The 22,223-nt window shown below is 36.9% G+C and overlaps 1 protein-coding gene across 1 annotated transcript; it reads left to right on the top strand.

Moving 5' to 3' along the window:
* Window positions 1-2,843: 2,843 nt before the first annotated feature.
* tgm5l (transglutaminase 5, like) lies at window positions 2,844-21,855 on the top strand. The gene is made up of 14 exons (XM_056266106.1): window positions 2,844-2,952; window positions 3,419-3,598; window positions 6,364-6,606; window positions 7,640-7,758; window positions 9,490-9,618; window positions 9,700-9,877; window positions 10,925-11,060; window positions 11,758-11,861; window positions 12,004-12,246; window positions 12,363-12,401; window positions 13,259-13,465; window positions 18,072-18,235; window positions 19,457-19,593; window positions 21,454-21,855. The coding sequence occupies exons 1-14, from the start codon at window positions 2,946-2,948 to the stop codon at window positions 21,602-21,604; spliced, it is 2,037 nt and encodes a 678-aa protein (XP_056122081.1). The 5' UTR covers window positions 2,844-2,945; the 3' UTR covers window positions 21,605-21,855.
* The last annotated feature ends 368 nt before the right edge of the window (window positions 21,856-22,223 follow it).

Here is a 22,223-nt window from a genome sequence, read left to right as displayed (position 1 = left end):
GTTTCTTGAACATGACAATGAGTTCACTGTACTAAAATGGCCCCCACAGTCACCAGATCTCAACCCAATAGAGCATCTTTGGGATGTGGTGGAACGGGAGCTTCGTGCCCTGGATGTGCATCCCACAAATCTCCATCAACTGCAAGATGCTATCCTATCAATATGGGCCAACATTTCTAAAGAATGCTTTCAGCACCTTGTTGAATCAATGCCACGTAGAATTAAGGCAGTTCTGAAGGCGAAAGGGGGTCAAACACAGTATTAGTATGGTGTACCTAATAATCCTTTAGGTGAGTGTATACATATATTTTAAAAAAGGTACGTAGAAAACACTAAGAAATTATGGAAAATTATTGAGCCAAAATTGTACCCTATTGAAAGTCAGCAATAAGCTAAGTTTTGTAACTTATTTATATCAAATGCATGTTAAATTACACTGTACACATTTTATTTTTATTTTAATTGACTGTTTTAAATAAACAAACAAAAAATGAATTGGCTTGTTAAGTCAATAAGACAATGATAGTCAAATAAAAGTCAAAAAATAAAAGCAAAGCCTTAAGTCCTCAAGGCTGAAATACTTTGAAGCTTAAAATAAAATGTTTTTCCCTTGATGTGTTAATTAAATAATAATAAAAAGTTAATAAGCATTTGGTTTCAGCAGTTCTTGAGAAAAGTACAGAACCTCAAACATAATATAGGTCATGACTATAGAAATGTGGTTTCGCTGAATAATTCATTGTTCACTTAATAATTTGGAAAGAAGCATCCGTGGGATCAAGACTTTCAAAAGCATCAGACACCTTTTGTGTGATTTCAGTCGGACAGTCACGTGTGTAAAGAGGAACAGAGCTGCTGTTCACTATAGGACTGTTTAGCAACGCCAATATAAACCACTGGAGCATCAATAACTTTGATTGAGGTCTTTGTGAGTCATTTCAGAAACCTGCATTATGAGATGGCTAAACTGAAGGTGTATGTTTATATAGGGACGGGCCTCAGACTAGCAACGGTGCCTGCATTAATAACCTGGATTATTTCCATTTACTGCCTATAAGCTGCTTGACACTTCTGTAAATTCTTTAGAAAGTCAATTCCTGTTGTTCAATCATGAAAACGAAATTCCACTGTCGTTTTTATTTAGTTAAAGTTTTAGTAATTTTGTCTGGTTTTTGTTTGACATGCAGCTTTTATTAATTTTTCTTTCACTTTTTGTTGTTTTAGAACATCAAGTTAAACTAAATGAAAATGAGAAATGTTTGTAGGCCTATTTTTATATTTTTTGTCAAAAAAATTTTTTATTAACAGTAACAAAAAATGTTTTGGGCTAATAATAGTGTTTATTTTCTCACTGTCACCTATGCTTATTAGGTGCTTATCCTTATTATGCTTCTGTATGTGTTATAAAATATAATACAAAATAATTTTGCTGTTTATCAGCACATTCTGCATAATGTACACTCTTCAGTTCTTATTGCTATAAAAGATATTGCAACAAAAAATATTTTTTTATGGTTTTAGTTTAACTATAATGACCCTGCGTTCAGACCACATTATAATTATAAACGGACACATTTATAATGAATTCTTGCATCTACATACTAACTTCAAAGACCGTTTTCTCAAGTTAGCTTTTTACAGTTTACAGTCTTTAATTAATGTGAAATCCTCTTAAATGTGTAATATCTGCAAGGGGTTCTTGTGTCATATAGAGTATTTCATAATCCTCCTACCAAATGAGAGTGTCTGAGTTCTTTGGAAAATGGGCAGAGTAGAGGAGTGATCTGGGTGTCACCAGGCCTGACATCACCACACCTTCTGCATGGCAGATCTGGTATGATCGATGCTTATATTCGCCATGCATATTCACAGTGTGTGGGTGTGTGATCTCAAGCCCTTTCCGTGACTGAGATCACAGTCTCAGACCTTTCAGTCTCTATAGAATGCAGATTTATTATGCACTTATACAACAATGAAAACATCACACAAAAAATCTATTATAACACTTCATGGCTCATTATTAGTCATCTATGAGGTTAAATCACACGAAACCTGTTAAGAACAAAACATTTCACCTCATAAATAAAAGAAAGATTGCATTTCGTTAAATGCATTAATTTAGCTTAAATGATGCATTTTTTGTACCATTTTTATTTAGATTTTTCTAAATGAGCCCCTTCTCATCTATTTATCATAATGTAATGCATAAATGATGTGCACGGACACTTGCATGGAGCCATTAGTACACACATGCATGGCTCTAATCCTACACCAAGTCCATTTATATAAATAGAAAATAAAATTGGTCCCAAAATAGATCCTTGAGGAACACATCTGCCTTTTATTATTATAATTAGAATTATTGACACATACTGTGTTTTTCCAGTCAAATAGTTGTAAAAACCACTTCAGCTCTGTATTCACAGGTTCGCGTTTAGAGTCTGATCATTTCGACGGAGGTGAATCAATCAAAATTAACTTTAGCTGGAAATAACATTATATAAAAGCGCTAAATAAATGAAGATGACTTGACTTGACTATTACTAAAACCTTCATTTGAGCCTTTGCAAAAGAAGAATCAAATGCTTTGGATAAATCACTATTAAGTGCAACACATGATTTTATTTTTTATCATCCATAAGATGAGACAACTCAGCATTTTTTAGTTTGTGATCTCACCTTTGTCCCAATGAATGCAGATGTGTGATCACATGCATGCATGTCTCATTGTGTGACTGCACACACTGCATCCACCCGCTGAAACACAGCGCTCTGGTATGAGTGATTGCATAACTGTTTTAGGTGTTGGTTCTGATTGTAACGTTTTGCATGTTGACTTCTCTAGAATGTGTTCTGACGTCTCAGGGAGGGGTGGAGGAATGTCATATAAAGCACAATAAACGTAGAACCTGAATCTAACAGCAAACGACAACACAGCGGCACTCATGGACGGTAAGCTTCCATTCTGATTTATTATTTTTTTCCTGTTTTACTAGCAAAGCATTTTCTTAAACCTTAAACAATTTAGTTATTTTACTATTCATGGTTGTTTTAAATGTTTTTAATATTTTCTATGCATGTCATTTAGTTTGATCAGATTATTGCTGCTATCGTTTTTAGATATTTATTTTTTATAGTAGTTGTTTATAAATGATTAATTGCTATTAATTTGAAATCCTTCAATGTTTGTATGGTACAATTTCAGATAATTCTTTAATTATTTATTTGAAAAATATGATTATAAAATGAAATATGTCATTATTTAATTGTATTTTTTTTATTAAATATGAATTCTATTATCTCTACATAAACATTTCATGTTCAGTAATGAGCTATTTATATTTTAATTATTTCTATTTTTATATAAAACATTTTCAGCTGCCTCACAAATAATTTGACATTGCTCATTTTTCTACAGAGTTGAAGCTTCGAAATGTCCACCTGCAGCAGGTCCAGAACCAGATCCGGCACAGGACCGATGGTCTGAGCTCCAGCTCTCTGGTGCTGCGCAGAGGACAGCCCTTCACCATCCTCATCAACTATGATGGACGGCCATTCGATCCACTGAAGGACAAACTGGTCTTCTGGATTGTTCTAGGTGTGTGTGTGTGCTCTTGTTTTTATTACATTGTGAGGACCAAATGTCCCCACAAGAATAGTAAAACGTAAAAATCACCTACATTGTGAGGACTAGCCAATGGTCCCCACAAGGGAAATTGATTAATGAACATACTTAATGATGTTTTTTAGAAAATGTAAAAGAGCAGAAAGTTTTCTGTGATGGGTAGGTTTAGGGGTCATGTTAGTGTAAGGGGACAGAATATACAGTTTGTACAGTATAAAAACCATTACGTCTATGGAGAATGTGTGTGTGTGTGTGTGAAATAAACGTGAAGCCTAATCTCACTCTCTCTGCATTATGAATAATCAGTAGCTAATCATATTTTCCAAATGCAGTTATCCAAATAGCTTAGAATCAGCATGAATCTGTGCATTGGAAAATACATTTTGTGTATTTAAAACATTCAGTTTATTAGTACTATTAAAGAAATCTTACCTGTATGACTAACAAGTATGCATCACATTAGGTTTATTAGTTTGTTCATTTTAAGACTGTGTAAAAAAAAAAGAAAACCAAATTCATTAATCTTAAATTTAGGCCTACATGTTTTTTGAGTGAATCCTGCTCGATTGAGCTCATGAACTAAAAGCAAAAAAAGTGTTCGTAAAGTGTACTATATATATATATACAGTTAGGTCCATATATATTTGGACACAGGCACAATTTTTTTTTTTTCAGATATGTACCAAAACATATTCAAGCTATAGTTATATAATGGATATGGGCTGAAAGTGCACACTCTCAGGTTTAATTTGAGAGTATTTAAATCCAAATTGGAGGAAGGGTTTAGGAATTACAGCTCTTGAGAGTAGCCACCCCCCTTTTTCAAGGGACCAAAAGTAATTGGACAATTGAATCAAAAGTGGTTTCTTGGACAGGTGTGGGCTATTCCTTTGTTATTTCTTTATCAATTAAGCAGGTAACAGGTCTGAAGTTGATTCTAAGAGTGGTATTTGCATTTGGAATCTATTGCTGTGAACCTACATCATGCGTTCAAAGGAGCTCTCCATGCAAGTCAAACAGGCCATCATTAGGCTTCAAAAACAAAATAAATCCATCCGAGAGATAGCTGGAATATTAGGAGTGGCCAAATCAACAGTTTGGTACATTCTGAGAAAAAAAAAAGTGCACTGGTGAGCTCAGCAACATAAAAAAGCCTGGACGTCCACGGAAGACAACAGTGGTAGATGATCGCAGGATCCTCTCCATGATAAAGAAAAACCCATTCACAGCATCCAGCCAAGTGAAGGACACTCTCCAAGAGGTAGGCGTGTCATTGTCAAAGTCTACAATCAAGCGAAGACTTCACGAGAGCAAATACAGAGGGTTCACCACAAGGTGCAAACCATTCATAAGCATAAAGAATAGAAAGGTCAGATTAGACTATACCAAAAAACATCTAAAAAAGCCTGACCAGTTCTGGAAAAGCATTCTTTGGACGGATGAAACTAAGATCAACCTGTACCAAAATGACGGTAAGAAAAAAGTATGGAGAAGGCTTGGAACAGCTCATGATCCAAAGCATACAACGTCATCTGTAAAACATGGTGGAGGCAGTGTGATGGCATGGGCATGCATGGCTTCCAGTGGAACTGGATCACTGGTGTTTATTGATGATGTGACAGAAGACCGAAGCGGCCGGATGAATTCTGAAGTGTATAGGAATATACTGTCTGCCCAGATTCAGCAAAATGCAGCAAAGTTGATTGGAAGGCGCTTCACGGTACAGATGGACAATGATCCAAAACACACCGCAAAAGCAACCCAGGAGTTTTTTAAGGAAAATAAGTGGAAAATTTTGCAATGGCCGAGTCAATCACCTGATCTCAACCCGATCGAACATGCATTTCACTTGCTGAAGGCAAAACTAAAGGCAGAAAGACCCACGAACAAACAACAACTGAAGACAGCTGCAGTTAAGGCCTGGCAAAGCATCACAAAGCAGGAAACCCAGTCTTTGGTGATGTCCATGAGTTCCAGACTTAAGGCAGTCATTGCCTGCAAAGGATTCTCAACAAAATATTAAAAATAAACATTTTATTAATGATTATATTAATTTGTCCAATTACATTTGAGCCCCTGAAAATGGGGGGACTGTGTATAAAAATGGTTGCAGTTTCTAAAATGTTTACTTGATATTTTTGTTCAACCTCTTGAATTAAAGCTGAAAGTCTGCACTTCAAATTCATCCTGATTGTTTCATTTTAATTTTATTCTGTTGGCATACAGAGCCAAAAGTGTCAAAATTGGGCCTGTGTCCAAATATATATGGACCTAACTGTGTATATATATATATATATATATATATATATATATTTGGTTTATTCCAATACATGCAAATAAAAAAAGGTATTGGTAGCCCTTCATTTTACAGTCTTGTTCCCCATGTATACTATACTTATTATAGTAAGAGCAATAACTTGGTACTAACCCTGAACCTACCCCTAAACCTAACCTTAACCCATGTAGTTACCTTATATTAATTACCCTGTACTTTTTTTTTAGATTGCACGCGCTGTAAAATAAAGTGCAACCAAAGTATTTGAAGTATAGGACAGATTGTCGTATGGGTTCTACACACGTATACACTATTGCTTAACAGCTCAGAGCTTATAGTAAGTCAGTCTTGAAAGGTTATTGATAAAAACGAATTCCTTTGTGGAGAACATGAGTAGTGTTTGACTTCCAGAGCCCTATTTTTGTGTTTAAGTCTGAACCTGACTCCACTGTGTTCATCGCAGGGCCGCTGTCTGTGGAGATGCCGGTCTCCGTGTCTGGAAACCCTTCTCCGTCTCAATGGAGTGCCATTCTGGAGAGGAGAGTACCGGACCCGAACGCGGGCCGCACGCAGACCGTATCACTGTTCAGCCCTGCGTCTTCCTCTGTAGGAGTCTATACACTTCACCTGAGAGTCGAGACCCGCGGGAGCATCAAAACTCACGTGCTGGGACAGTTCACACTCCTCTGCAACCCCTGGTGCCAAGGTGAGCAGGACGAAGAACTGTACATGAACAATAGTAGTTCTGGTGAACACAAAAGAAGATATTTTGCTAAACAGTTGCTGGTCCCCATTGACTTCTATGGAATTTTTAATATCTTTTTTATACTATGGAAGTCAATGGAGTCCAGAAATGTTCAGTTACTAACATTCTTCAAAATATCTTCTTTTGTGTTTAACATAACGAAAAAACGTACACATTCAAGTCACTATGATATTCTGGTCTCTAGATAGGCTTAGAAATCATTCATGTTTGTAGGACTCGATTAAAAATCTTATTCGGCATAATCTTATGCTAAGATGTACATTGGAATTATTGTATATTTGAATATAAATAAATAATTTCTGCTTTAAATTGCATTGTCAGCTAATATATTACATGGTGAAAATAATTTTTAAGAATATTACTTGATATAGACTACAGTTTGGTGTCTGTAATATTTATTAATGTTTTTGTCTCTTATGCTAACTCTTATGCATTTATTTAATTAAAAATACAGTAAAAAATATTATTACAATCTAAAATAGCTGTTTTCTATGTGAATATATTGTAAAATGTAATTTATTCCTGTGATCAAAGCTGAATTTTCAGCATCATTACTCCAGTCTTCAGTGTCACATGATCCTTCAGAAATCACTCTAATATGATGATTTGCTGCTCAAGAACCATTTCTGATTATTATCAATGTTGAAAACAGTTGCACTGCTTTACATTTTAGTGGAAACTTGCATTTTCAGTATTATTTGATGAATAGAAAGTTCAAAAGAACAGCATTTATTTGAAATAGAAATCTTTTGCAATTTATTTAATGTCACTTCTGATCATTTTAATGTCCTCGCTGAATAAAAGTATTTATTTATTTATTTAAAAAAATTGAATCTCACCCCAAACTTTTGAACTGTATAGTATAGCCATAGAACTTCACCTACATCCGTACAAACCCCTTAGCTGTGATAAAATCTTATTGCTTTCATTTGTTGTCATTATACCAAGCTCACCCTCTTCTGTGATTCTGCAGCTGACTCCGTGTTCCTGCAGTCGGAGGATCTGAGGGATGAATACATCAGGAATGACTTCGGTCTGCTGTTTAAAGGCAGCCCCGGGAACATCGAATCCAGACCCTGGTCTTTCGATCAGGTGAGATGTTTGACCGTTGACTGATGGCACAGCACTGAAAAACTGCTTCTCATTAAAGGTGCAGTGTGTAATATTTAGGAGGATCTGTTGACAGAAATGCAATATCATATACAGAACTATGTTTTCAGTGGTGTATAAAGACCTTACTTAATTATTACCTCAGAATGAGCCATTTCTATCTATACACCGTGGGTCCTCTTACAATTGAAATGCCCCGACATGTTTCTACGGTGGCCCTAAATGGACATACGCGTTTCGTCACTATGTTGTTCTTCGTGCAAAAAAGCAAGCTAAAGTCAGTGAATAAAAACACTGACACAATGATGAACAAGTAACAATAATATTCACAAAAAGAAACCTCATAGAGAGCCTAAGTCCCTCCGCTCATGGGACCTTATTTCGGAAAAAATATGTATGGTAGTCAATGGCGAGAGACAACTTATCTTTTTATTCCGTCTGAACTGTACCCTGAATTACACATAGATGTTTGTCAATTTAAAAGATAACTCTGAAAGTCAAGAAAGTCGCAGTTTGATGTAAAACAGAAGAGTAACATTTAGTTTTATGTGAAAATCGCTCAATGAACTACATCTCCCGGGAAGCGAAACAACGAGCGAGATCCGCTGCTCGTGTGTGTGCAGTCCTGTACAAAACACTCAGGCATGACGGCGTAACGTTACGATTATAACGTAAGACTATAGAAACAATGACAGACGTTAGCTTCAGTAAAGTTAACTTTAGCTTCAGTAAAGTTAGCTTCATTCATTGAGAGAAAATGTGCACCTTTGGGGTTTGTAGTCTTTGTAATTACGTATTTTCACAGTCTTATACCTCAACAGTTTTACATCAAACTGCGACTTTCTTGACTTTAAAATGTATCTTTTAAATTGACAAACATCATATGTGTAATTCAGGGCACAATTCAAACGAGATCAAAATATTTGTTGTCTCTCGCCATTGACTACCATACAATATTTTTCCGAAATAAGGTCCCATGGTGGTCGACCGGAAGGGGAGGGACTTAGGCTCTCTATTGTTTAACTGCTACTCTCTGCTGTCTCAGGCTATGTTTATACGGAAACGATCTGAAGAAAAAACGCAAAAGTGGGGTTGCGTTGTCACTTTTTATTCTGCGTTTAGACGAGGGTTATGGTTGGGAAATCCGCGTGCATATGGTGACGCAAAAGTGTGTGAAATTCGATGTAGTATGCACTCCAGGCAGCTAGGTAGCTACCACACAACAACACCATATCTTAGAATATTTTGTACAACTGTTGAAAAGACTCTAGTATGTTTTTCAGAGCTGCTAGGTCAAATTGAAGGTCCGACGTATGGAAATAATCTGACATGTTGGTTGTTATTTTCCTGTACTGGCGCATGCATGTGACGTAAACGCGTACGCGACGAGAGCCACCGTGAGCAGATTAGCGTTTTTACCGTTTAGACGGGAACGCGACGGTGGAGCGTTTTTAAGATTTCCACTCTGGAGGGTGGTTTCACTTTTTTGCGTTTTTAAGCCCCCAAAACGCCGTTGCCGTGTAAACGAAAGGCACATCCGAAAAAATATTTTTACGTTTTCACCCGGAATCGTTCTCGTGTAAACGGGGCCTCAGACGACGACATAATTTCCTGTCGGCAACCGTAACTTCTGTTGGTTGCAATTCGTAACCTCACCACTAGATGCCGTTAGAGATTACACAGATTTAACACCTGACACGCATGTATTTTCAGTATGAAAAAGGAATACTGGACACCTGTATGAAGTTGCTGCAGTTGAGTCCTCAATCTCAAGCCGACGTGAGGAAAGATCTTCTGAACCGCAGCAGTCCGGTGTACATCAGCCGTGTGATCTCAGCTATGGTGAGGAGGATCTCCTCTCATTCCCTGCTCTCCGTTCCCTCTCTCCATGTGCTCATGTGGTCTCTCTGTCGTTCTCATCAGGTGAACTGTCAGGATGATAAAGGGGTCTTAATGGGGAACTGGTCAGGAAAGTACAGCGATGGTGTAAACCCCTCCACGTGGTCCGGCAGTGCAGATGTTCTCAGGACGTGGGCAGAAACACAATTCAGCCCTGTGAGATACGGACAGTGCTGGGTGTTCGCTGCTGTCATGTGCACAGGTGCGACCAATATGAGTTCTTACACTACCGTTAGAACGTTTGGGGTCAGATTATTATTTAAAAAAAATTAAATAAATGAATATTTTTATTTAGCAAGGATGCATTAAATTGATCAAAAGTGGCAGTAAAGACATTTATAATGTTACAAAAGATTTCTGTTTCAAATAAATGCTGTTCTTTTGAACTTTCCATTCATCAAATGCGTCACAGTTTCCACAAAAATATGAAGCAGCACGACTGGTTTCAACACTGATCACAATCAGAAATGTTTCTTGAGCAGCAAATCATCATATTAGAGTGATTTCTGAAGGATCATGTGACACTGAAGACTGGAGTAATGATGCTGAAAATTCAGCTTTGATCACAGGAATAAATGACATTTTACGACATATTCCCATAGAAAACACCTTTTTTAAATTGCAATAATATATCACTATTTTTGATCAAATAAATGCTGCCTTGATGAACATTAGAGGCTTCTTTTAAAAACATAAAAAAAATCGTACAGACCCCAACTTTCGAATGGTAGTGTGTGTCCTTTAAAGTGTTAATTTACCCAAAAATCTTACAAACCTGTATGCTGTTATTTTCTGTGAAACACAAAAGGAGATGTTAGGAAGAAAGTTCAAGCTGCTCTTTTTCATACAGTGAAAATGAATGGTGATTTATACAGCCAAGCTCCAAAAGAGCCGATGGCTTTGTGTTTATCGGATTGTGTGGAGTAAAATAATCTGTGTTTGGGGTTGGTTATGTTTTATTTATGTTTTATTCCTTTAATGCAGGGATGGGCAACGTCGGTCCTGGAGGGCCACTGTCCTACAGAGTTTAGCTCCAACCCTGAAAAAATCACCTGCCTGTAACTTTCTAGTAATCCTGAAGACCTTGATTAGCTTGTTCAGGTGTGTTTGATTAGGGTTGAAGCTAAACTCTGTAGGACAATGGCCCTCCAGGACTGAAGTTGCCCATCCCTGCTTTAATGGGTCATTGGTAATTGAATTAGTGCTGTTGATGATCGATTTATAAAATGCATTTATTTTTGTGTAACAGTAATGAGAGCCCTCGGCATTCCAACTCGAGTGATCACCAACTTTAACTCGGCTCACGACACAAACAAGAACATGGTGATTGAGGAATATTACTCAGAGAAGGGGGAAAAGCTGTCCATCGGGCGGGATAGTGTCTGGTGAGTTACACCGTGAAAGCTAAAAGGTCCTCTTGTCATAGTTATGTTGCTAAAACATTCAAAAGTCTGGGGTCGGAAAGATTTTTTAAAGAAGTCTCTTCTGATCACCAAGGCTGCATTTATTTGATCAAAAATACAGTAAAAACAGTGAAATATTATTACAATTTAAAATAACTGTTTTCTATTTGATTGTGTTTTACACTGTAATTTATTCCTGTGATCAAAGCTGAATTTTCAGCATTACTCCAGTCTTCAGGGTCACATGATCCTTCAAGAAATCATTATAATATGATGATTTGCTGCTTTATATTTTTGTGAAAACCGTGATTTTCTTTTTCATTTGCTTTTTCTTTTTGATGAATAAAAAAAGTTCACAATAACACCATTTATTTGGAATAGAACTCTTTTCTAACATTATAAATGTCACTTTTGATCAATTGAATGCATCCTTGCTGAATAAAAGTATTAATTTCTTCCCCCCCCAAAAAAAAATCTTACTGACCCCGAACTTTTGAACGGTAATGTACTTATTTTTTTGTGTGAAGTCTTTTATTATGTTTCTTTAGAAGTTTTTAAGCTATGCTCCTTATTAGGATACAGTACCTTTACAAATAAACCTGAGTTGATTGCGGTTGAAAGGAGTAATGCATTGTTTCATCATTTTTAATGTGAGTTAAAAGTGTTTGGGCTTTTACAGGAACTTCCATGTGTGGGTGGAGAGCTGGATGAAGAGGCCTGATCTGGATGGAGGTTATGACGGCTGGCAGGTTCTTGACCCCACGCCACAAGAGATGAGCGCCGGTTGGTCAATGCTAATGCATATAGAAAAATCATATGCTTTTTATTAGTGCATGCAGACAAGACCAATTGCTTCAAAGCATGCTGTTATTCCAGCAGGGATATGATGCTGTTGATGCTAAAAGCTAAACTGAATCTGTCACAGGAACGTACCGCTGTGGTCCTGCTGCTGTGAAAGCCGTTCATGAGCAGAAGGTGAACGCGCCATACGACGTACCCTTCGTTTACGCAGAAGTCAATGCAGATGTGCATAGAATGATCATCAGAGATGGGAAGATATTAGCAACCAGCGTTGACAAAGACACAGTCGGAGCCCTGATCTGCACCAAACGTCCCGGTCCAGCCATGCTCATGCAGGACATCACGTCAGAATACAAAACTGAGATGGGTGAGAGAAACACTGAGAAAGAATAAGTACTTATTACTTATAAGTACTAATAAATACTTACTGTTCAATAGATTGTTATACAAAAAACAACAACATCTGATTTCTTTCTCATTTAGTTAGAAAGCCATTTATGTTCAGCAGTGATGGTAAGTCATTTTATATTTCTATTTTTTAAGATGAGGTGTGCAATTCATCTAGTATCAGCAGCACCAGCAAAATATAACAAAGAATGGTTGATGTTAGACAAGACTTTGAGGAAATATTTAAAAATAAACTCAACATCAACCAAAGTCTAGTTTAATAATATTTTTAGTGTTTTTTATGCTTTTTAACGAGAGAGATAAAAAAAGAAAAATGCATATATATATAATTTTTTTTTTTTTTTTTTACATATTGCCAGATATCATGATGAGATTAGACAAAAGTATTTCTTACTCTCTGAATACAATTGTGTATGCTCATACCAAGAGAAACAGAAATAATGATAAAAAAGAAATAAAAGCAAAATACATATATACATAAATTATTATATATATATACAATTAAAAACACATGCACAAACAAGAGAGAACCAACTAAATATTAATAACTGGTTATGTTGTAGTCAATGCATGCTTTTTCCTGTCTCAGTCTTTTTGTTTTCCATGCATTTGTCTGAATAGAAAACTAAAACTGTAGCTGTAGTTTGACTTTTTTGGCAAATAATTTAACTAAGTTTTGTTCTTCCCTCATTTTTAAAATGTATGAAATATTTTCCTCATATTTTGATGTTTTAATCAAGTGGGTCGTTATCTACGTATGCAATTTTTATAGATATTTATTATATATTTTTTTATATTTAAATATTTTTTGTTACCCATCTTCATTTAAAAAAATACTCTCTTCCAGCCCGAAGTGGTGAAGGTGCTAATGGAAGAGGTACGTTTTAGCATTTGGTTTTTCTTCCCACATTAATACTGCTCTATGATTGTTTGAGTGATATAACAGTGATTCTGCATGTCTCTTCATGCAGTTCCTCAGGGCGTTGGAGTTTCTCTCCAGCTTCTGAAAGCCCCTGTAGTCGGAGAAAACCTTTCTTTCAACGTCATAATCACTAACAACATGGCAATTCCGAAACTGCTGAGAAAACACGTGAGCGCTCAGAACAAAGAGTACAACCGTAATCCCACTGGAAGCTTCTGGGAGGCTCATGATGATCTGAAGATCGGCCCGTGTGAAAGTAAGAATTCTGCAACGATATTAAAGTGCTTAAACTGAGTTAAAATGTACTTAGGACTGGTTGTTACTCTGATGTAGGAGTGGGCGATTTGTCAAAAATATAATATCACGATTAAAATAATAGTAATAATTTCCAAAATTACATTTGAAATTGAAAAAAAAAAAACTTATTTTTAATTTGGTAACTGGACAGCACTCGCATGCATCATGTGACTAAAATAGAATAGAATAGAATAGAAAAACTTTATTAATCCCCAAGGGGAAATTGCAGTGTTGCAGCAGGATTGTAACACAGAATACAAACCAAACATATTACATAGACTGACATATACTGACAAATAAATAAAAAATAAAAAAATAGATAAAAATATTACAATGTATCTTAACAAGTATAAAATGTATACACAAGTGCAACAGTGCACAAAGATGTGAAATTAGTATCACATGTGAATATTGAGTGTTAAATATAATGTTAAAAATAATATAATGTCCTTTATCATTCACGTGTCATTCAGTCTCCTCAGTCTCCTCTCCCTGCCCAGAGAGTTGTTGTGTATTGTAATGGCAGTGGGTAGAAATGACTTCCTGTAACGGTCCTTGCTACAGCGGAGTTGTAGAAATCTCCAGCTGAATACACTCTGCTGCCCGACCAGCAGGTTGTGCAGCGGATGTGAAGTGTTGTCCATGATATTATATAACTTGTGTAACATTCTTCTCTCCACAACCAACTCCAGGGGCTCCAGAGCAAGCCCCAGCACAGAGCCAGCCTTCTTTATTAACTTGTTCAGTCTCTTGCTGTCACTTATGTAACGTGTAACGTACTTAAAATGTAACGTACTTCTGTCTGACACGTTTTTCATGGAATCCACACTACGTACTGTTTACTACATACTTTTTTTTTTTAAATAGGACCTATGATGCTTTTTTCCATGTTCATCTTTCTTTAGTGTGTAATGTTGCTGTTTGAGCATTAAAAAAGCTCTGAGTTCTTCTCTATATCAGCGTCAGTGTTTCTGAACTCCTGAAACGCCTCCATTGTAGTCTTGAGTTTCTTCCGGGAACGAACACATCACAATATTCCTCATTTAAATAATTCATACGCAGAATAAAGGGGCGGGGCCTGGTTGAGTTAGTTAGTAGTGTGTTAAACTGGCGGTTATGGTAAGAGCGGGACATTTCCCAAACACACTCGAAGCGCTCGACCAATCACAACACACTGATCCAGCCGACCAATCAGAGCACAGTGTGCTTTTCAGGAGGAGGGGCTTCATAGAGACAGGAAGTAAACAGAGCGTTACTGACAGACTGGGAGGAGTTACGTAAGGTCACGTTTATTTATATAGCGCTTTATATGATACAGATTTTTTCAAAGCAGCTTTACAGTGATAAAAGAGAAATTTTTGATAACATTTTTATTTTTATTATTAAATAAAAATAAAATCTGATATGAACAGAGTTAATTTCGGCTGTAAAGCATCTCTTAAAAGAAATAGTCTCATTGTTCAGCTGAAGTCAGTTAAAGCTAGCCTGACTTCGTCATACTCATATTCTAGTCAGAATGTGAGTCTGATACTGCTTCATAGGGCTTTGATTATGAGGCGTGTCTTAACCGAACCAGGAAAAAAAAAACCTCTGCACTCAATTGGATAGACCTACAACCAATGAGAGCAACGCAGTAAGTCAACTACTTTGCATAGCACAGTTGTCAACTACAGAACTCAAATGCACGCACGCTGGAAGAAGTAAAATAATGAGTGTTGCTTCTTTTACTTGGCCCTCTATGAGTGCGACCAAAGGAGAAACCACAACGACCACAGGGTTTTCATTGCGTCCCATCTTCTTAGTTACCATCAGAGCCAGCTGATAAATTAAACTTTTGCCGAATCCCGTAGGAAGGACGGCAAACACATCTTTCCGATCGACAAATGCCTTGATTGCAGTTGTTCGTCTTTTAAAATGAATGCGCTGTCGATTTCTTTTACAACAGACGCGATGGCTGAATCTCTACATCTCAGTTCTCCAGCGGCAGTCATCTGTGAGGGCAACCAGTTCAACCCAAGCGCTCTTGATAACGTGAGGATTACGTCCCTGCAGATCATCTGTCCATCATCGTATAAAGCCCGCCCTGGCAATTTGATTGGCCCGACGATTTCTGAACCGATCATAATTACTCCTCAATGGAGCGAGTCCAGACCGAACTTCCCGATCAAAAAATGTTGTGGGCGGGGTTCGGGCTGGCATCCAGGCTTAGTTAAAGCAGCACTCAGTAAGAATTCCGTTTTTGTCAAACAGCGACCCCTAGAGTCGCTGTGGAGCACTTGTACTGTCGTGAATAGCACTCACGCAGAGATGGCTCGCACTCACGGCCGGATCCCATCCCCCTGTACACCGGTACCTGTTCAGTAGGATGGACGCTGTAACGAGTGAAAATAAGGTATGGCCCCTTTAAGAGCTGCGCGCGCCCAACACCACATGTATACACAAGTTTATGAGCCGTTTCCGCTCTACATCCTAAACTCCTCCCGTCGATGCAACCCACTTCCGTTCTGGCGGTCTGGGTTTGTTTTGCTAGCTAGCTTCGACAAAGCGCTGATATCGCAGTGACATAACAATTACAACATGAAGAAAGGTGGTTCGGGAACGATGTGTGTGATAGTTGGTTGTAAACACTCGAGAAAGCACCTGAACGAGTGGTTAGATAGAGAGTTCTACGACCGCAAACCAGCTACGAAGAGGTCCATGCGCTCCATTGTTTACACACAAACACACTCACACAGTATCGCGCCCGCGCCTCTCTCTCACACACAGTTCGATCGCCTAATTATTATCATCATGGCTCACACACACACACACACACACACACACACTTTGCACTCTAGCTAAGAAGCCTATGATATAGTTCGGATCGTCAGGAGGACATTCACTGACAGCGCGTTCTCTTTTGTCTTGTCGCGCATGAGTGGTTAAAGCATTTGCGTGAATAAGAGAATGGTCATAACCCTAGCAAAAGGATGACAGAAAGAACAGATGTTGCGTTTGCATTAAATATTTTAACACGTTAAAGCTGGACAAAAATGAATCGGGAAAATATTTTTCTCACGGCCGCACGCCGGAGATCCGGCACGGTGGCGAAAAGTGATTGCATTATTTATTGCAATAAGTAGAGGCTTCAATCGTTTTGTTGTAAGTAGAATAGGCTACTGCATTTTAAGGGGTTAGTTTCGACATTTAAAGGTATTTTAACCGGTAAAATGGTTGGTTGGTACACAGCAGGTAAAACAATGCAGAGTCATAAGGATAATTGCAAAAGAGATCATGTCTTTATTTATAGCTCAGCAGTAAGTCATGTTATAGGTTACAGTCCGTTTTCCAAATACAAACACGTATTCCATCCGCAACAACATGCTTCTTTTATTTCCTATAATCATGTAAATGTCTTCCCTGATTAAGCTATAAACTGCAAACACTTATTTAGCCACAATTGTTGTTATTATGTTAAAAGAAACATTAAAGTAACACACAGATACATTTGCTATTACCACGGACATAAACTGATAGTTATTTGCACGTTATGTCTGTTTTATCTAGCTGTGTATGACATGACACAACCGACTTTGTTGCTGTGCAGATATATGCCTCGACGGCTTTCAGATTGTCCAATTGCTTTTCCATCTATTGCCATGGATTGCACGAAGTAGGAGCAAATCTCGCTGTACGTTATGCTGGGCCACGTCGTCATGTTAGTGTTCTGCACTGAATTCGGGTGGGGGATAGTAACGCCATCTCCAGTCGTGGAACCGTCGCTGTGTACACCGGCAGACGCTGTGTGCAAACCTCTTCCGGCGGAAATGAAGTGCATTTAAGTAGAGTTATGGCGGCGCCCATGATTTGGCGCGTAAACTTGTGTATACGGCGCCGGGTTATTTCTGTTTGATGCTCATTTTATCAGATCTTTTTTTTTGCCGTAAAGCAATTCGTTACCTCGCGAGACCTGATATCACACGATACTTCCTAACACTCAGGCTGGCGGCTCGCAGGCCCAAAGTTGCAAGGGTGGTTTTGCGGCTCACAGGCACCAGGGGGGTGCGAGACGACCACCATTCAACACGAAATCAGTAATATAAACATTACAATGACTCCAAAGCTGTTCGGTTAAGGTAAAAAAGTTACTTAGTTCACAGTTAGTTCAGTTCCGTTGTACAGATCATCAATTATTAATTTAGTTCATTTAATCTATAAAGCATTTCTGTAGAAAACAGCTGCAACAATGTCAAATATGTAAAAATAAAAATAAAATTAACATTCAGGCATGAACACTTTTTCTAGTAGAGTCCACAAACAAAATCAAAACTTTGTAAAAGGGCATAATATGTTACATAATATGGCCTTTAAAAAAATAGTAGACAGTAGACACTGCAGTAAACTAGGATTCCTTTCCTTTCTGAACACAGATAGCATAATATGTAAAACACATTTCTTAGAATCTAACTACACCCATCTGGATATTATTGGACTACATGATTTTGACTACCACAAAAATGTGTTGAAATGATTCATTAGGAATTGCGCAATCAACTCCATGATTCCTGTCTGTTGTTCTCCACCAGCTGTGACGGTAAAACACGAGATCTCCTTCAACAAGTACATGCTGAATGAGGCTATGGAGGATTACCTGGTTAACCTGGCTGTGGTTATAGAGGATGTGAAGTCTCAGGAGAGAGTGCTGGCTTCAGAAGAGTTTAACATCAGCAGCCCTGCCCTCAATATACAGGTACTGGTGGCCCATCATATATATACCGTTGTGTATATATATATATATATATTAGGGCTGTCAAATGATTAATCGTGATTAATCACATCCAAAATAAAAGTTTTTTTACATAATATATGTGGGCGCACTGTGTATAATTATTTTATATATATAAATACACACACGTTTGTATATATTTAAGAAATATTTTCATGTATATACTGTATATAGATTTATATATAATTTATATTATATATAAATATAAATATTTTATAAATAAATAAATAAAAATCTTAAATATACATGTATGTGTGTGTATTTATATATATACAAAATAATTATACACAGTGCACCCACATATATTATGTAAAAAAAACTTTTATTTTGGATGTGATTAATCGTGATTAATCATTTGACAGCCCTAATATATATATATATATATATATATATATATATGTGTGCATATACACACACACACACACAAAACAAACTTTAGACGGACTTAGAGGCTTTTGCATCTGAAGTCTTCATATGTATATATATAAGGGATGCACCGATATTAACATTTTGGCCGAAACCGATAATTCTTTATATTCGTAAGCCGATAACCGGTAAATTGGCCGGTAAATCTACATTTTTATATAATTTTTGAAAGCCTGATTACAAAAACAAAAGTCTCATCATTAAAATCCATGTCCCAAGCAGCACACAATTATGATATTCTCATTATAATTTTATGTAGCCGATATGACAGGCATGTTGCAGATTACTGTATTTTCCTTTTTTGAAGTGATTCCAATCATATTTCAAGCAATTCAGAACCATCATGGTAAACAGTGCGCATCTGAAGAGTCTCAGCTGAAGGAAGTAATCCATTATTTATCGGATTTAATATATCGGCCAACTTTTCTTATCGGGCCGAAAACGATAACACTAAAAATTGACATATCAGCTGATACTGACATAGTGGCCGATATATAGTGCATCCCTAATATATATACATTGACCTCCTTTCATGGACAAAACAGAGTATCATCCTACAATGGTTTGCAAGTGCAGTTTGATGTTGACTTTAAGAAACAACACAATGTTTGTTTTGTGACTAAATGAAAGGTTTCGTGTTGTTTTTGCATCACTCCAAAATCATAGGATATTACAAAACAGGATATTATATAGATTTTTGTCATAACTGAATTCACAAGTAATAAAGCAATTTAATAAGAACCCTGTGTTTTCTTCCAGATTCAAAACGAGTACTCGGTCATCATTAACACACAGCAAGTTGCCACGGTAACCTTTACCAACCCGTTCAACGTTGCAGTGAGCGGTGACCTCGTCGTAGTGGGTTCAGGACTCCTGGAGGAGAAGGTTCAGATGAGGTACATGAAGTATTTCATTTTTTTGTTTTTAGAGCGATCGATCACTAAACGAATGCACAAAAATAACCATGTAATTCAGTTAAATTACTGTTTTCGAATAGGTTTCTTAAACACGTCCCCCATTGCCATTGGTCAGACAAACAGATAGCTCCGCCCCAAACACACACCATTGGTTGATACTTGATACAGTGTGTTGGGCTGATGCTCAAACAAAAAAAACAAAAACAAAAAAACATGCTGACTATAATACCATAGTGACTTTACTTAGTTAAATAATATAATAATAATCATTTAAAAAGTAGTTAAAGAACAGAAATATTCTTATACTGTTTGAAAAAGATCCCATTTTGATTTAACAACAGTCACTGTATAATAACTTTGGTGTTTTAACACACACAAGATTCCCATGGTAAATTTAGCGCACATACCTGACTCTGAAGGGCGTCTAACAGTCGAGTACATACAGTCATATCTGTACAGTGGGTGGGGTTGTTCCTGACATTTTTGACATCTTTATCTTGTTTATCTCTGACATCAGTTTCACTGCAGCTGTGTCTGTTAAAAGTGTCAGTACACACTTGTCAGCCTGCATTTCTGAAGCACTAAAATCACAGGTTATTTCAGTTTCTCTGTGTGTATTGTGTAATTATATGCATAACACAGACACTTTAGTGTACATTAATCTGTGTGTTAAACCTGCAGATTATACAATATAAACTCTGAGACTTAAAGTAGTGGAGCAGCAGAATTAAAGTTAATCTATCAAGTTAAAGGAGAACTCCGGCGCAAAATGAACCTTTGGTCTAATTACACATTGTTACCTAGTCAACCGTTATCTGAGATTTGTTTTCATGATTATCGAATGTAAATAGTTTTATCTCTACAAACAGTTTAGCCTATAAAGCTAGTATAACGCTAGTATATTGGGCATAGTGTAATGACAAATAAAAATCGCTTGTTAATACCACTAACAAGGCTGAAAATAGCCCCACACTAACACGGTAGCATAATGAGGGTCCCTACCTTCAAACCGAAGCATTGAGAACTTTGTAAGTGTCCAGACAGTTTAATAAGAAGATATTTTATACATACAGTCAACTTCGCGTATACAGGCAGAAGTCATCTTTGAAATACAGCCTTTACCAGTCGATCTACGAACGCCGATCCAAGTGCGCTGGTGAGATGTGAACGAGCTATAAGTTGTGATAAGGTGAGCGCGAACAGCAGGCTTGGATCGGCGTTCGTAGATCGACTAGTAAAGACTGTTTTTCAAAGATGGCTTCTGCCTGTATACGCGAAGTTGACTGTATGTATAAAATATCTTCTTATTAAACTGTCTGTACACTTACAAAGTTCTAAATGCTTCGGTTTGAAGGTAGGGACCCTCATTATGCTACCGTGCTAGTGTGGGGCTATTTTCAGCCTTGTTAGTGGTATTAACAAGCGATTTTTATTTGTCATTACACTATGCCCAATATACTAGCGTTATACTAGCTTTATAGGCTAAACTGTTTGTAGAGATAAAACTATTTACATTCGATAATCATGAAAACAAATCTCAGATAACGGTTGACTAGGTAACAATATGTAATTAGACCAAAGCTTCATTTTGCGCCGGAGTTCTCCTTTAAATGTAAATTAAAGCCAGGATCAAAATGATGCTTTAAATGCAAGTTTGTTTACGTTTAACATAATTATTATGTTAATATAAAATGCAACATAATTATCATATAAGCCTTGATTTAATCTAGATTTAAAATCCTTATTGTTTTTTGTGTAAATCACTAACCCTAAACATGAGCAGTAGTACCGGTAATAGTGATTTCCCTGTTTTGAAATGTCCTGTTCTTTATATCTCAGGCTTACGCTCCAGCCTCGAGAAACCATGAGGAGGCCCATCCGTTTCATTCCCAGGATGACGGGAGCCAAGATGCTTCACGCTAGTTTAGAGTTGACGGATCAGTCCACTGTCCTCCGTGGATTCAAGACCGTCACTGTTCAAGCAGCTTAGAGGGAAACACCTTTACAGATGATCGTGAACACAGAGATGATTGCCCAGGTGAAGAGGAAATATGTTTAAATTGTGCTTTTTTGGACATTCTTAATATATTTAAATTACACTATACTAAATGTATAAGTGCATATTGAATGTATTATTTTGAAACGACTTCAGGTATATTAGGTGTATTTCAAGATATGCTTAAGATCAATTTTAAGCTATCTGCAATATATTTTAATATATTAAAATGTGCTAAAATGGAACCACTTCCATTCCTTTCTTTACAGTTCATTTAAAATATACTTTCATATTTATTAAACTACAGTTTGAAATATATTTGAAGCTTCATTTTATTGTACTTCAAGAACATTTCAATAGTATTTCAGCTCATTAGAAATGTATTAGAATTACACTAATAGTTTTTTATAAAACTGTTTTATTCAGTATTCAAAGACATGTTAGTCACTATGAGCTTTTTTGTTGTCTCTATTCTATAAGAACTGTTGTATTCGTGTTTACTGGTGGGATTCTCAATGGAATTTGTCTGAGATCCTCCGGCCTTGCTTCTTCTTGAGAAAAATGCTCTGAGAACTGCTCGAGTTCTCTCCCGGTCTTGATTAAAGCATTTAGA

The sequence above is a fragment of the Rhinichthys klamathensis genome, unplaced genomic scaffold, assembly GCF_029890125.1.
Source record: "Rhinichthys klamathensis goyatoka isolate OS25496 unplaced genomic scaffold, OSU_Roscu_1.1 h1tg000244l_1, whole genome shotgun sequence".
Lineage (NCBI taxonomy): Eukaryota > Metazoa > Chordata > Actinopteri > Cypriniformes > Leuciscidae > Rhinichthys > Rhinichthys klamathensis.
This window is presented reverse-complemented; position numbering and strand designations above follow the sequence as displayed.

Excerpts from the sequence above, each read along its gene's own strand:
- tgm5l (XM_056266106.1), top strand. Across the intron at positions 3,599-6,363 it reads GGTCTTCTGGATTGTTCTAG|GGCCGCTGTCTGTGGAGATG; the intron begins GTGTGTGTGTGT and ends TGTTCATCGCAG. Across the intron at positions 19,594-21,453 it reads GAGGAGAAGGTTCAGATGAG|GCTTACGCTCCAGCCTCGAG; the intron begins GTACATGAAGTA and ends TTTATATCTCAG.